We start from the raw sequence: 13,031 nt of genomic DNA, 5'->3' as shown, positions 1-13,031 counted from the left end.
AGTAGTTCATCAGACTCAGAGATATACATATCTCTGATCAGACTATCTCTATCTCCAATGACGTAATTTTACGTCATACTACAGTCACAGAATAAGAAAGCAATTGTTATTTGTTTTGTGGTACAGTTAAGTAGGTTCTACATCCTACACATTTTTTTTCTATCAAAAGACTATCTGCCTTCAAAATTCTATAACTAATATGTGTATATTTTTTAAATTTATTACTGCGTTGGTTTGTTAATAATATACGTTATTTAAAAAACGTTCGTGAAAAATTGCCTAACTAACTTTATCTACTTCTGGTTTCTGGATTTTTTTTATTTATCTGTTGTCTGTTCTGTTGTCTCTTAGTGAATTTGTGTTTCATGTTAATGACTATGACTAAATAATTAAAAAGTTCGATTGTAAAAAAACACTAACTTGATATTTCTTGATCAATATAAAAAAATAGGTAAGAAATTATTTTGAACAAATATATTTATCTTAAATACTTTAGTTTGTATCTTTTCATAGCCACCCTTGTTTTCAATATTGGGTACTTCACATGAAAAACTGGTCATTGGTATTATTTATTATTTAGCACTTTACCAAAGATATGTAGGAGTGTAGGAGAGTATTTGGTATTTACATTGTTGTCTCATGTGTCTATACTTTTAATTTATTACTGCATCAATAACTTGGTTTGTTGATAAAATGCGTTCGTTAAAAAACATTCGTGAAAAATTGCCTAACTCACTTTATCTACATCTACTTGTGGTGTTGTTCTGGGTTCTTTCTTGTTATCGTTATCTTTGTCTCATACTCATAGTGAATTTGTGTTCCTAATAATTAAAAAGTTCTGTTGTAAAAACGTTTAGTTGATATTTGGTGATTAATACAAAAAAGAAGGTAAGAAATTATTTTGAACAAATATTATTACTTATTACCTTAAATATGTACTTTAGTTTTTAAGTATATTTTCACAGTCACCCTTGTTTGGGTACTTCACATGAAAATCTGGTCATTGGTATTTACATAGTTGTCTCTCCCCTTACAATTTAGGTATGTTTTTAATCTAGAATCTAAACCTTTTCTCAGTATTTTGGTCAGGGATTGTTTATTCACATATAATTTATTTTCTTGCATATTGCACTTTATACAAGGTGTACATGTATGGTGGTAGCAACTTCAGTATAAATTTTATGGAATATTTTTGCTTGAAATTTTTTACACAAAATATAAAAACTGGGAGGTATTATGCACAATGTTTTTAAAAACATGGTTTGCATATTGCACTTTATACAAGGTGTACATGTATGATGGTTGCAACTTCAGTATAAATTTTATGGAATATTTTTGCTTGAAATTTTTTACACAAAATATAAAAACTGGGAGGTATTATGCACATAGTTTTTAAAGACATGGTTTGCAAATCTGTGTGGTAATATTAATTTTAATTAATAAAAAACATATATTTGAAAATGTTTCCTATCTATGCTGTTTGTTTGAAAGGGTTATTACAGTAGTTTGCCCTATTTTGTTGTAAGTGAGTAGTTTCCACATTATTCAGAACGTCTGAATATTCTATTTACCTACTTTAGAAATTATTGTATTATTAATAATTTTAATTTTTTATTGTTACAATTATTATTACTTTTTGTAAATTTGGCTAAGTTGGCTGTTTAATATAATTATTATATATTTTTATGCTAAACAATTTTTACGATTAATATTATGATTTATTAATTTGTATCTGACTTTACATGGACTTTTGAAGTCAATTTGCAAACTCATCGGAAATTTATATTCTGAAATTCCTGAATATAAGTTCTAAGTAATTGGTATACCTAGGTATTTAAAATTATTTGTTAGTAAAAAGCATTATGATTTTCTAATTCGAAATTGTATCAGGTTAAAGATTAAATATAACAGTTTTTACCAAGATAAGGTGGCACCAATGCACATAGTGTATATTATAGTTTCATAATACTGTTCGTACACTTCTTTCTGTTATATTATTAATATAATATGCCATTATATCTTTCATAATTATCAATGCATTTTTCTTTATGGTTGTCTTCATTTATTATTAAATCTATTATTTTGTTCTGTCATTAGAATACCATTTCCTGCAACAATTGCCAGTTATGTAACTGTCTTTGGAGAGGTATTGATTTTATTACTGACTACTACTAGTACCAATTTATTGCTTTACATAATATAGTTTTACCACATGATTTATAATATGTTTTTACCAAAAAGAATGCTATTATGCCCTCTCCTGACTATATTATATATTTCAGATACATTTCAGATTTATTCGTTCTTCTGCCCTGGTCTTAAGAGTCTTGCCAGCGATTATTTTCCAATTATTCATCTGTGTGAATTGAATTACACTTTTGATGCTGTTCACATTCTTATTTTCTCTTTTTCTCTTACTGATTTCTGAATCAAAATCCTTTCGGTGCTAATATGAATTATTTAAACATAATTGCTAACATAGGTCTCTGGGACTGTAAATTTATACATGCCCTAGTACTATAAATCTTGCAAATTTAATTACTTCAAGTGATGATAATAAGACTGTAATGACTAGTCTTATTTAAAATAAATACAGTTTTATTTAAAAATTATGTTGCTGGATGGTTCTATAGTTGTCACATTTATGGAAGCTGCCTTTTTATGTATTGTCGTTATTACAGATTTTGTCCAGTCGGGAGGCCATGGCATGGACTGCCATATATAGCTACAGTTGAATTTAAAATTGAATGATGTGATAAATAAACTCTTCTTTTTCTTCTTCTTCTTCTTTGAGTGCCTCTCCTATCGGAGATTGGATATCATTAGGGCAATTCTAATTTTATTTACTGCTGTTTTGAATAATTAGTTAGTGGTACAGCCAAACCAGTCTCTTAAATTTCTCATCCAGGACATTCTTCTACGGCCTGGATTTCTGCGTCCTTGGATTTTTCCTTGCATTATATTTTGTAGGAATGTGTACTTTTGTCCTCTCATCAGGTGGCCAAAGTATTCAAGTTTTCTCTTTTTTATATTCAGTATAATTTCTGGATCGTTATTTATTCTGCGTATTACCTCTTTTGGAAATTTATATTCTGATAATAAACTCTTCTTCTTCTTATTTGAGTGCCTCTCCTATCGGAGATTGGATATCATTAGGGCAATTCTAATTTTATTTACTGCTATTTTGAATAATTCGTTAGTGGTACAGCCAAACCACTCTCTTAAATTTCTCATCCAGGACATTCTTCTACGTCCTGGATTTCTGCGTCTTTGGATTTTTCCGTGCATTATATTTTGTAGGAATGTGTACTTTTATCCTTTCATCAGGTGGCCAAAGTATTCAAGTTTTCTCTTTTTTATATTCAGTGTAACTTCTGGATCGTTATTTATTCTGCATATTACCTCTTCATTTGTAATTTTATCCACCCAACTTATTTTTAGTATATGGCGGTAGCACCACATCTCAAAGCTTTCAAGATTTTTAACATTCTTCTGTTTTAAGAGTCCATGTCTCAACACTGTAAAGCAAAGTACTGAATACATAGCATTTTAACATTCTAGTTCGTAGCTGAATACTAATATCACGATTACAAAATAATTTTTTCATTTTTATAAAGATAGACCTGGCAATTTCAATATGTCTTTTTATCTCGTAACTTTGGTCACCTGTTTCATTTATGAGGGTTTCCAAGTATTTGTATTCGCTTACTTTTTCGAGTTGGGTACCGTTTATTGCGATACTTAAGGTCATGTATTGGATTCGTACTGAAGATCATATATTTGGTTTTTTTGACGTTCATTCCTTATGCCGTAGTTATTACATATCTCATTCATATAACTGTGTTTTTCGGTCATAACAACCATTCTTTGTCTTAGTTCTAAACTAAGATGATTATTGCAAAGCAATGACTTCATTTTCATAAAAGTAGTTTTAGTCATTACTATTCTACGTTTTATTTTTATGTCTGGATCTAGTTGGTCCGTTATCACAGTTCCCAAATATGTCATTTTGTGGACTTTCTCAACTTGGACTCCGTTTAATTGAAGCTTTGCATCGGGATGTGGGTCACGACTAAACACTAAAAATTTGGTTTTGTTTGAGTTTATTTTTATGCCCATTTCCTCTACTACCTCGTGAATACGATCAAGCAGGATTTGGAGACCTTTAATATTATCTGAAAGACTTACTGTATCGTCTGCATATATATAATCACATTAAGTAGTTCCCCGTTGATTTTTATTCCATATGGTTGTCTCTCAAGTGCCTTTTTAAATAACTGGTCCGAGTAAACATTGAACAATGTTGGCGACAAAATCCAACCTTGTCTGACTCCTCGTTGTATGGAGATTTCATCGGTGTAGTTATCTCCAATTTTTACGATAGCAGTTTGATTCCAGTACAAATTTTTAATGACACGAATATCCTTGTCATCTATTCCAATATTTTTCAGTATTTGCATTAATTTTACATGCTGTACTTTATCGAATGCTTTTTCGAAATCCACGAAACATGCAAATACATTTTTTGTTTGGTCACGGCATTTTTGTAATAGGATGTTAAGCGCAAAAAGTGCCTCCCTGGTTCCCATAGCATTTCTAAAACCAAATTGGATATCTTCGAGATCTTCGCATTTGCGTCTAATTCTGTTGTGAGTATTCTTAGGAAAATTTTAAGAGTGTGGCTCATTAGGCTAATTAATCGATATTCTGAGCATTTTCTCCCATTATGTTTTTTAGGTATTGCGACAATCTGTGGGAATCACTCCCACTGTGCGTAAGCATTTACACAAATTGGAGTTTGCTTATGCCAAATACAACAGGAATGTCAGTTCCGTGAACAAAATAGAAAAATCTATTATTTAGACGAAACTTAACGCTTGTAAAATGAAACTATTTGCTTCGTTGCGTAGTTGCAGCAATCGTTGATTTAGCTGCTGATTCAGCTGTTGATTCATCTGTTGTCCTTATTTTGCTGTGTAAACACATGTCGACTATAAGGTCAGGACATTGATTAATTCCGCTATTAAATAAATCAACTCGGTTATTTTGACACTCAAGAGAATTAAGTTTTTCTCAGAAATAAACTTCGAATCTTGATTTTGTTTTGTTTACTACTGAATACGACAGTGTGACCATATATTTTTTAGAGAATCTACCAACAACCAGGTCGAAAATCTACTAAAAACTACCAAACCAAATGATACTACGCATGCGTTATTGCAAAAAAATGGTTTAATGCTTTAATTATATTGTATTGGAGTTTCATTAAATAAGTTAGGCAATGTAGAAAGAAGAGAATAAAGACTAAAAAAATCTTCAAATGCAGCTTTCCGTGGATCAAGAAAAGATAGTTCTTCAAATAAATTATCCATTATAAAATTTTCCGACGAGAGATACGGCAAACAATGGGCAAAGTGTTACCCGTGTGGCAGGTGGGCACATGAAGACTGTTGAGAAATAAAGTCCAGCACATTTATTTGCCATTTCTGCGAAGGAAAGGGTTTTTTTGAATAGTCTCTCAAATCGGGGTATCCGTCTCAAATTTGGATACCCAGTAAATCTCGCAAAAAAATTAAATGTATTTTTTTGCAAAAATATATGTTTTTCTGTAATGTTCTGTTTTAAGTATATTTGTTTTTTCAAAAAAACTCAAATTTGGTGCCTTTCCTCTAATCTATTATCGATATGAGTTCGTTCAGTTATTCGTCTAACATAAACATACAATATCTTCCTATTCATAGCGGAATCCGTGTGATGGGTATCTTTTACTAACTAACTAGAAAGAGAAGGTAACGTCATCCTATTTGTGTAAAACCGGCTGGGATTTTTGGAGGTTATCAAATGTCATAAGTGATCAAAAATGCAACTCATAGACGTCAAAGACGTTTAATTTAATAGAAGGTTTAACGTTACGTACAATAAAAAATTAATATGCCTCGTCATTTAAGTGAGATTGAAAAGGCTCAAATAATTACGAAACTGGAAGAAGGATGGTCAATTCGTGCGCTAGCAAATTTCTATAATAGAAATTTGAAAACTGTTGAACATCGGCAAGCAAGAGTAATATTTGCACTAAACTATATTTACCGCAACCCACAATTTTGGAACAACGTCATTTTTACTGATGAAAAGACTTTTCAGTCGACCTATAACGGTCAAATCCGTGTTTATCGTCCAGCCAATACTAGGTTTGAAGAACGATATATTCACTCTCATAATAAATCTGGACGTTTTTCTGTAAATGTATGGGGTTGGATTAGTATACATGGACCTGGTGTTTGTTGGCGATTAGAGGGAAGATTTACTGCCGACAATTACATTAACGTTTTGGAACACGTAATGCTCCCTTCTATTGAGCAATTGTATCCTAATAATACTTTTATATATCAACAAGATAATTGTTCAGTCCACACTGCCTATGCCGTAAGGAATTGGTTTCAAACGCAAAACCTGGAAGTATTGCCATGGCCTGCGCACAGTCCAGATATAAATCCAATTGAAAACATTTGGGGCATAATTGTTAAAAAAATATATAAAAGAAATTTTATGCCACAAAATTCAGATCAATTGTGGGATACAATCTTAGAGTGCTGGGAAGATCTTGATCCAAATATGATATCTAATATAAGTCAAAGTATGCCAAATAGACTAAATAAAGTTATAGAAGCAGACGGTTATATCACCAAATACTAAATTATGTTTGTAACAGTCATTAAAATTATTCTTTATATAATTGTTGAATAAATGGTTTCGTCTAATTAATGCTCAACGCCAATGATTTATATTTTTAATAACCTGTGACATTTGATAACCTCCAAAAATCCCAGCCGGTTTTACACAAATAGGATGACGTTAACTTCTCTTTCTAATACTTGTACCCTTTTTTTTTAATATAACTGTACTAAAGATTTCTTTCCTATTAAAAATTGAAAAACCTACTAAAAACGTTGTTTTGTACTAAATATGATGGTCACACTCAGGCTCAGTTGCGGGGAGGATTGTATTTGTTATTTGTAACAGTATGGTTCATGTAAAGCATGGCTCGATGCATAACTTGTTTCAAATAAACAGGTTTTCGCACGTTTTTAGAAGTCATTATGAACATACAGACCATACAAGCATCTGCGTTTGCTAGTACTCTTTCTATTGATAGACTAAATAATTAAATATAATGAAATGAAAAAGACAGCAAAGATTTGATTTCACGTACAAAGCGTCTATGTATCTGTTGATACGTATTTCGACTTAATAAGTCTCATCAGAACAGTTATTCATAGCCGTTCTTAACGTGAAAAATAATCTTCTCTATCTTATTAGGAAGCAACAATAAAATGGCTTCGTTATGGACGCAATAGCGACATCTGATAGAAAAATCGGTAAGATAGTTTCGAAACAAATTCAGATTTCTGCTTTCAGATACTTCTGAAATATACAGAATATACTAATTTGAGTATTTTACTTCTTTAGATATATAGCCAATTCCCACTTATCTGTGATCGGATTATCCAAGACTGTATGGAATCCATTTTTAATGCGAATAAAAACTTATTTTATAAACTAGGTTTAATATATCATTTTTATTATTATACGCAGAAATATAATATTCTATTGTTACAATGTGACCAGCAAGGAAAAAACATATTCGAATTCAATTCAATTCGATCGAATTCAAAATTTCCGAGAATTCATGATTGACACGTAATTCCGGCTACTTTTGATCAGTTACGACGCGTGACTTCGGATGACTTGACTAATTTACGATTTCCTGAAAAAGTAATTCTATACTGGGTCTTTCCTGTTTCTTAACTTACATGTTATCCGAGATTTCTTCTTTGATGACGTTCATGCTGTGTAATAAATATTTAGTATGTAAGTAATATATTTAGTTATATTTTATTTTGTGTTTTAGGTAAACATGACGTCAAGCTTGCCTATACCAGCTGATGTATTGAAAACACTTGTGTGTATTAGATGCCGCAATTTTCTTTCGGTATTTCCAATCTACACAAAAGATGATGGTACTGGCGCCGTATGTGGTAGATGTAAAATAGCAGAAGACGATAAGTTTGTACGAGATGAAGCTTATGAAAGTATCGCTCAGTTTTTTCCATTTCCATGTAGATTTGGTGAATCTGGTTGTAAAGATAATCTCGTGCCGGCTCAACTCGAGTACCATGAACTTTACTGCGAATTCAGAAGATTTGATTGTCCATCTAAAAATTATTCCAACTGCACTTGGAAAGGACTTCGTACTGACATAGTCGAACATTTCTCCAGTGAACATACAAATCTGTTACTGAAAGAACCTAGCTTTGAAATTAATTTTGTTTACTCTCTAGAAGAATGTTTACTTCTTTCCCATGGTAATGAAATATTTAATGTTAAAAAAGAAGTTGATGCCCGGAAAGGTGTATTTTCCTGTTCCATTGAACATATGAATGTCACCGAAAAATCTGATACCTTTAACTATTTCTTGAGGATTGTTAGCAGCAATAAAAACTTTTTCTTTACATGCCCTCAGAAAAATACAAGCAGTGAACAACGGCTAAATAGTACTCAGTTAACAATTGAAACTGTTAAACAAAAACTACAAGATCCAGATTCTGTCATTGTAAATATTGAAATAGTAAAGGCGGAGGAGTCTACAACAGAAATAGAGGAAATTCCAATAGAAGAAAACGTAAGAAACTTTTTGTTACTGTATAATTTTAAACGTTTGTATGTATTTGAACCAGAAAAAGTTAGTTTTAATTTGTCAATACGTAAAAAAATTATATATTTCTTGAAACACTTGACCGCTAGTGCAATATTTAATTAAATCAGATGTCTAATCGTATATCGGTATCGAGATCGATTGATTTACACCCTGTATAACTGATACATACGATTTTTAAATCTTATCTTTCTGTTTATCTTATATTCTTTTTTAAAATTATCTTTCTTTTTGATAAAAATGTTGGATCAGTTCATAGATAATATGTCAAAGCATGTGTCATCGTTATATAAACCAAACCAAACACAAACATTCAAATATGTTGAAATAACGTTATTTATCAAGTTATATTATAGTTATCGATAAAAAACAGAAGTCAGCATATAGATGTATATTTTATAATATATGTATATAGATTTACATAGATGTACCTATATATTATACCATGATACTATAAGGCCGGCTCCACACATGGGAGCCAATGTTGGGTCAACTCAACTGTGTTCTCACGCACGTTCGGTGAGGCATCCACACATTGGGTTGAGTATTGGGGCGATATCAATATGTTCTCTCTAGAGTCAACGTCAGCATGTCCGACATGGAAATTGCAGCGGCTTTGACTGTCGTGATTAATGAGTGCATATGATTATATTTTGCTACAAAAAAGGCGAATTTTACGTCATTTTGTCTACAGCGTTACTTAAGGCTGTTTTAGCAGTTAAAGCACACTGCGATTTGAAATGGGTGTATCACTTACTTTTCTACGCTGCTTACACCAGACCACCTTTACTCAGTGGCGCTGGCCGACGGGTGGTTTAATGACAACAAATGCAGTATTCTCCATTCAAATTAGTTTTGCCACGAACTAACTGACCGTACGTTCATGAGATTTGACGTCACGAAGGCGATAACGATGAAACTAAGCTCCAATGATGAGTAACACGTTTCACTATTAGATTTTAGTATTTTTTAGCAATTTTCTTCAAATTGGAACACGCTTTTCTCGATTATTACTGGACACGGAAAGGTGAAAAAAAATCAACGATTACAGAAAAAATAACTCTTTCAAATGATGGATTCAAAAATGACTCTGAAAACAGTATAATCCAATTTTTCAACAGAAGTTTCAAAAAAAAATAAAAAAAGTAAAACCATCATTTTAAAAGCAACATAATTTCGAATAACGTGTCCAAATTTCGAGACATTTTGTCGGTAAATAACAGAGAAAACACTGTCCCTAGGTTTTGGTGCACCGATAAAACAGCTACTAGATCTTTAGAGATGCCGTATTTGGCAACTGCAGACTGAATATGAGTGTAAACCTGACGTCGAGGCTCTGAATCCCATTTATTCTTATATTAACTCAATTCCCAAATTTCTTAGCCTTCTATTTCGACCACATTCTGCATCAAACCTGACTTTAATCCACATCCGATAATATGAAAGTACATATTTTAAAAGTTATATGACCACACATCATCATCATTGGCTTTTACAGCTCTTCATGAGTTTTTGCCGCGTTTACTATTTCCTTCCATTGATTCCGATCCTGTGCTATTATTTCCCATGGCCTTACTTCCATCTTCTCCAGGTCTTCCCTGACTGCGTCTTTCCACCTTTTTCTAGGCCTTCCTGTCGATCTTCTACCATCTGGTCTTTCCCAAAACACATTGCTAATCAGTCTGTCGTCATCACTCCGTACCACGTGGCCTGCCCATCTTAATCTATTGGCTTTTATGTATCTTACGATGTTTCCTATCTTCCTGTGGTGTCTATTCTATTCCTTGTTCATGTGGACAAGTGTATATTGGCGAAACTGGTCGTTCCGTCAAAACTCGGATTCAAGAGCATCAAAGATGCATTCGATCAGGTCTTTTCTCCCATTCTGCAGTTGCAGAACACTGCCAAGAAACCGGTCATTCCATATTGTTCGAAAAACCCATATTATTTCTAAGAGCCCCTTCTTTTATTCCAGGAAAATCCGCGAATCTCTAGAGATCCGAAAAAATCCACATATCAATCGAGAGGAAGGATACTACTTGTCTCCCATCTGGAATCTCAGTCTAGAGCCGCCGTCCGGTCCCGCTACCACGATGCAGCCACATGATTGGCCAGCGCGCGCTTCTTGACGTTCGCGCCACGGAGTGTGCCGATACGTCCCGACACGACAGGTCACCGCGACTATAAATAGAGCGGTAGCGGAGTAATCGTCGGATTCACTCCCCGCCTCTCGACGCGTTAGTGTTCTGAGCTGTTGGACGTGAATCCCTGTCCTGGCATTTGGTTTTCACCTCTGGCTGCGTTAAGTAGTTGAGTTACTGTGACCAAATGCCCATCTTGGTAGTTAGTATTCGCCTCTGGTTGCGTTGAGTAACTGAGTTACCGTTGCTAACTACCCATCTTCCTGTCTTTTTTTTTCTTTTTTTGTTTTCCTGAAGAAGCTACATACAATTGTAGCGAAACGTCGAGATGAACCCACTTTTGGGTCACTCACAAATGACACGGTCCAAACCCGGAAGACGAATAAACTATAATTCTGGCTCTGGCCGTGGAAGCCTACGATTTCATCAGACTCTATTAATTTTTTCACTCATATAGCTAAGACAGGACAACGTATATATTGTCAGTTAGTCTTCTAATATAAACGTATAAATTATTAAGTTGATGTTAATACAAAAGTTACACTCTTGATTGATACATATGATGTGATTAATATGTTTTCATATATTCTTTTTTATTGTTTCAGGCTGCTGCTAGACAAAATCCAAATATAATCTGGGCACTTCTTGCGAATATGGAGTGTCCTGTTTGTTTAGATTTTATGCTTCCGCCTATATACCAATGCGCTAACGGCCATAGTTATTGTGAAAAATGTAAGATAAAAATTGAGAACAAATGTGCTCTTTGTCGAGTAGCTATTCATGAAACTCGGAACTTTACTTTAGAAAAAATGATAGAGTTGTTAATTTATCCTTGTAAGTATCATAAAGCTGGCTGTACGTATTCCTGTATTTCAACTGAAATACGAGATCACGAAATTTGCTGCGAATTTGGACCATTCATTTGTCCGCTAAAAGACACCGCCAATTGTGACTGGGAAGGCAGTCATTCAAAATTATTTGACCATATCGATAATAATCATAATGAATTCATCTTAAAATCCGATCAAATCTCTATACCTTTTAATGACCAAACAATGAAGACTTACATAATAAAATACGAGAAGAAGATTTTCCAATTTCATTATAATTATGGCAAGCAAAAGCTTTATTTGTGTGTCCAGATTATTGGACGATCCACAGATGCTAAAAAGTATAGATTTGAGGCCGATGTAATTGACTTAAGCGGATTAAAGAGAAAATGCTTTAATGTGGGTTTAGTTTCAGCACTTACATCTCTGGATGAACGCTTTCAAGATGACAAATGTGTTAAAATTTATCTAGAACAAATTAATGGTTTTTATTCGGATGTTATTAACTTAAGAATCAGAATCATTAAGGGCTAAATACCTTTAAATGTATATTTTACCTTTGTATTTGTTAATTTGTTTGGTAAAGAAAATCCTATATAGTAAAATGTGCAAATAACTAATCGGGATATTCCATTTATTTTTTCACTTATCATTAATATACGTAATCGTAATAACCAAACTAATTTTAAATTTATATGTATTTTTATAAAAAAATCATTAAATAATCTCATCTATAAAACTGGTATTTTCATTATTAACCCAATAATTACACCTACCATCCATGATTTATGATCAAATAATGGTGTGGTTATTACAGAGCAGTCCTTACAACGGGATCCAGGCCTATACACTAAAATGTAAGCGAGTGTGGGGTAATACTGTACTTTGGTTGCATTAGTGTTGTGTTGCCCCAATTGTTCAGGACATAATGTTGAGAGAAAAGACATTGAGGCATACAATATTTTCAGACCATAATAATGTAAAGAGTGTAAATAATGTAAAGTGAAAGCCGGTACAGACAAACTCCAAGAACAGTTAAGAAAACTCTTTCAAGACTGCTTGAATGGAGCCGAATTACCAAAAGAGTGGAAATTATCTATCATGTCAACTATCCACAAAAAGGGCAGCAAGGATCAGTGTGAAAATTACAGAGGAATTGCGGTAAACAGCACAATAAGTAGGATGTATGGGAAACTTATTAAGAACAAAATAGAAAATGACTATAGAGATTACGAAGCAGAGGAACAAGCTGGTTTTAGAGCTGGGCGATCCACAGTAGACCAACTGTACTCTATTACGCAAGTTATTGAAAAAACATCAGCCGTCAATAAAGAAGTTCACCTGATG

The 13,031-nt window shown here is 33.0% G+C and overlaps 1 protein-coding gene across 3 annotated transcripts; it reads left to right on the top strand.

Moving 5' to 3' along the window:
• Positions 1-327: 327 nt before the first annotated feature.
• LOC140446025 (uncharacterized) lies at positions 328-12,423 on the top strand. 3 transcript variants are annotated; one of them, XM_072538528.1, is made up of 3 exons: positions 328-451; positions 7,910-8,680; positions 11,460-12,423. In XM_072538528.1, exons 2-3 carry the CDS (start codon positions 7,916-7,918, stop codon positions 12,216-12,218), a joined length of 1,524 nt encoding a protein of 507 aa, XP_072394629.1. In that variant the 5' UTR covers positions 328-451; positions 7,910-7,915; the 3' UTR covers positions 12,219-12,423. The 3 variants fall into 3 exon arrangements, with proteins under 3 accessions (XP_072394629.1, XP_072394628.1, XP_072394630.1); XM_072538527.1 differs by lacking the exon at positions 328-451 and adding an exon at positions 732-888; XM_072538529.1 differs by lacking the exon at positions 328-451 and adding an exon at positions 941-1,041.
• Positions 12,424-13,031: the final 608 nt, after the last annotated feature.

This window comes from Diabrotica undecimpunctata, chromosome 7 (genome assembly GCF_040954645.1).
Source record: "Diabrotica undecimpunctata isolate CICGRU chromosome 7, icDiaUnde3, whole genome shotgun sequence".
NCBI classification, from domain to species: domain Eukaryota; kingdom Metazoa; phylum Arthropoda; class Insecta; order Coleoptera; family Chrysomelidae; genus Diabrotica; species Diabrotica undecimpunctata.
This window is presented reverse-complemented; position numbering and strand designations above follow the sequence as displayed.

Bases quoted from the DNA above. Each gene is read 5' to 3' on its own strand.
- LOC140446025 (XM_072538528.1), top strand. From the start codon at position 7,916: ATGACGTCAAGCTTGCCTATACCAGCTGATGTATTGAAAACACTTGTG. The intron at 8,681-11,459 runs GTAAGAAACTTT...TTATTGTTTCAG, and splicing joins AAATTCCAATAGAAGAAAAC to GCTGCTGCTAGACAAAATCC.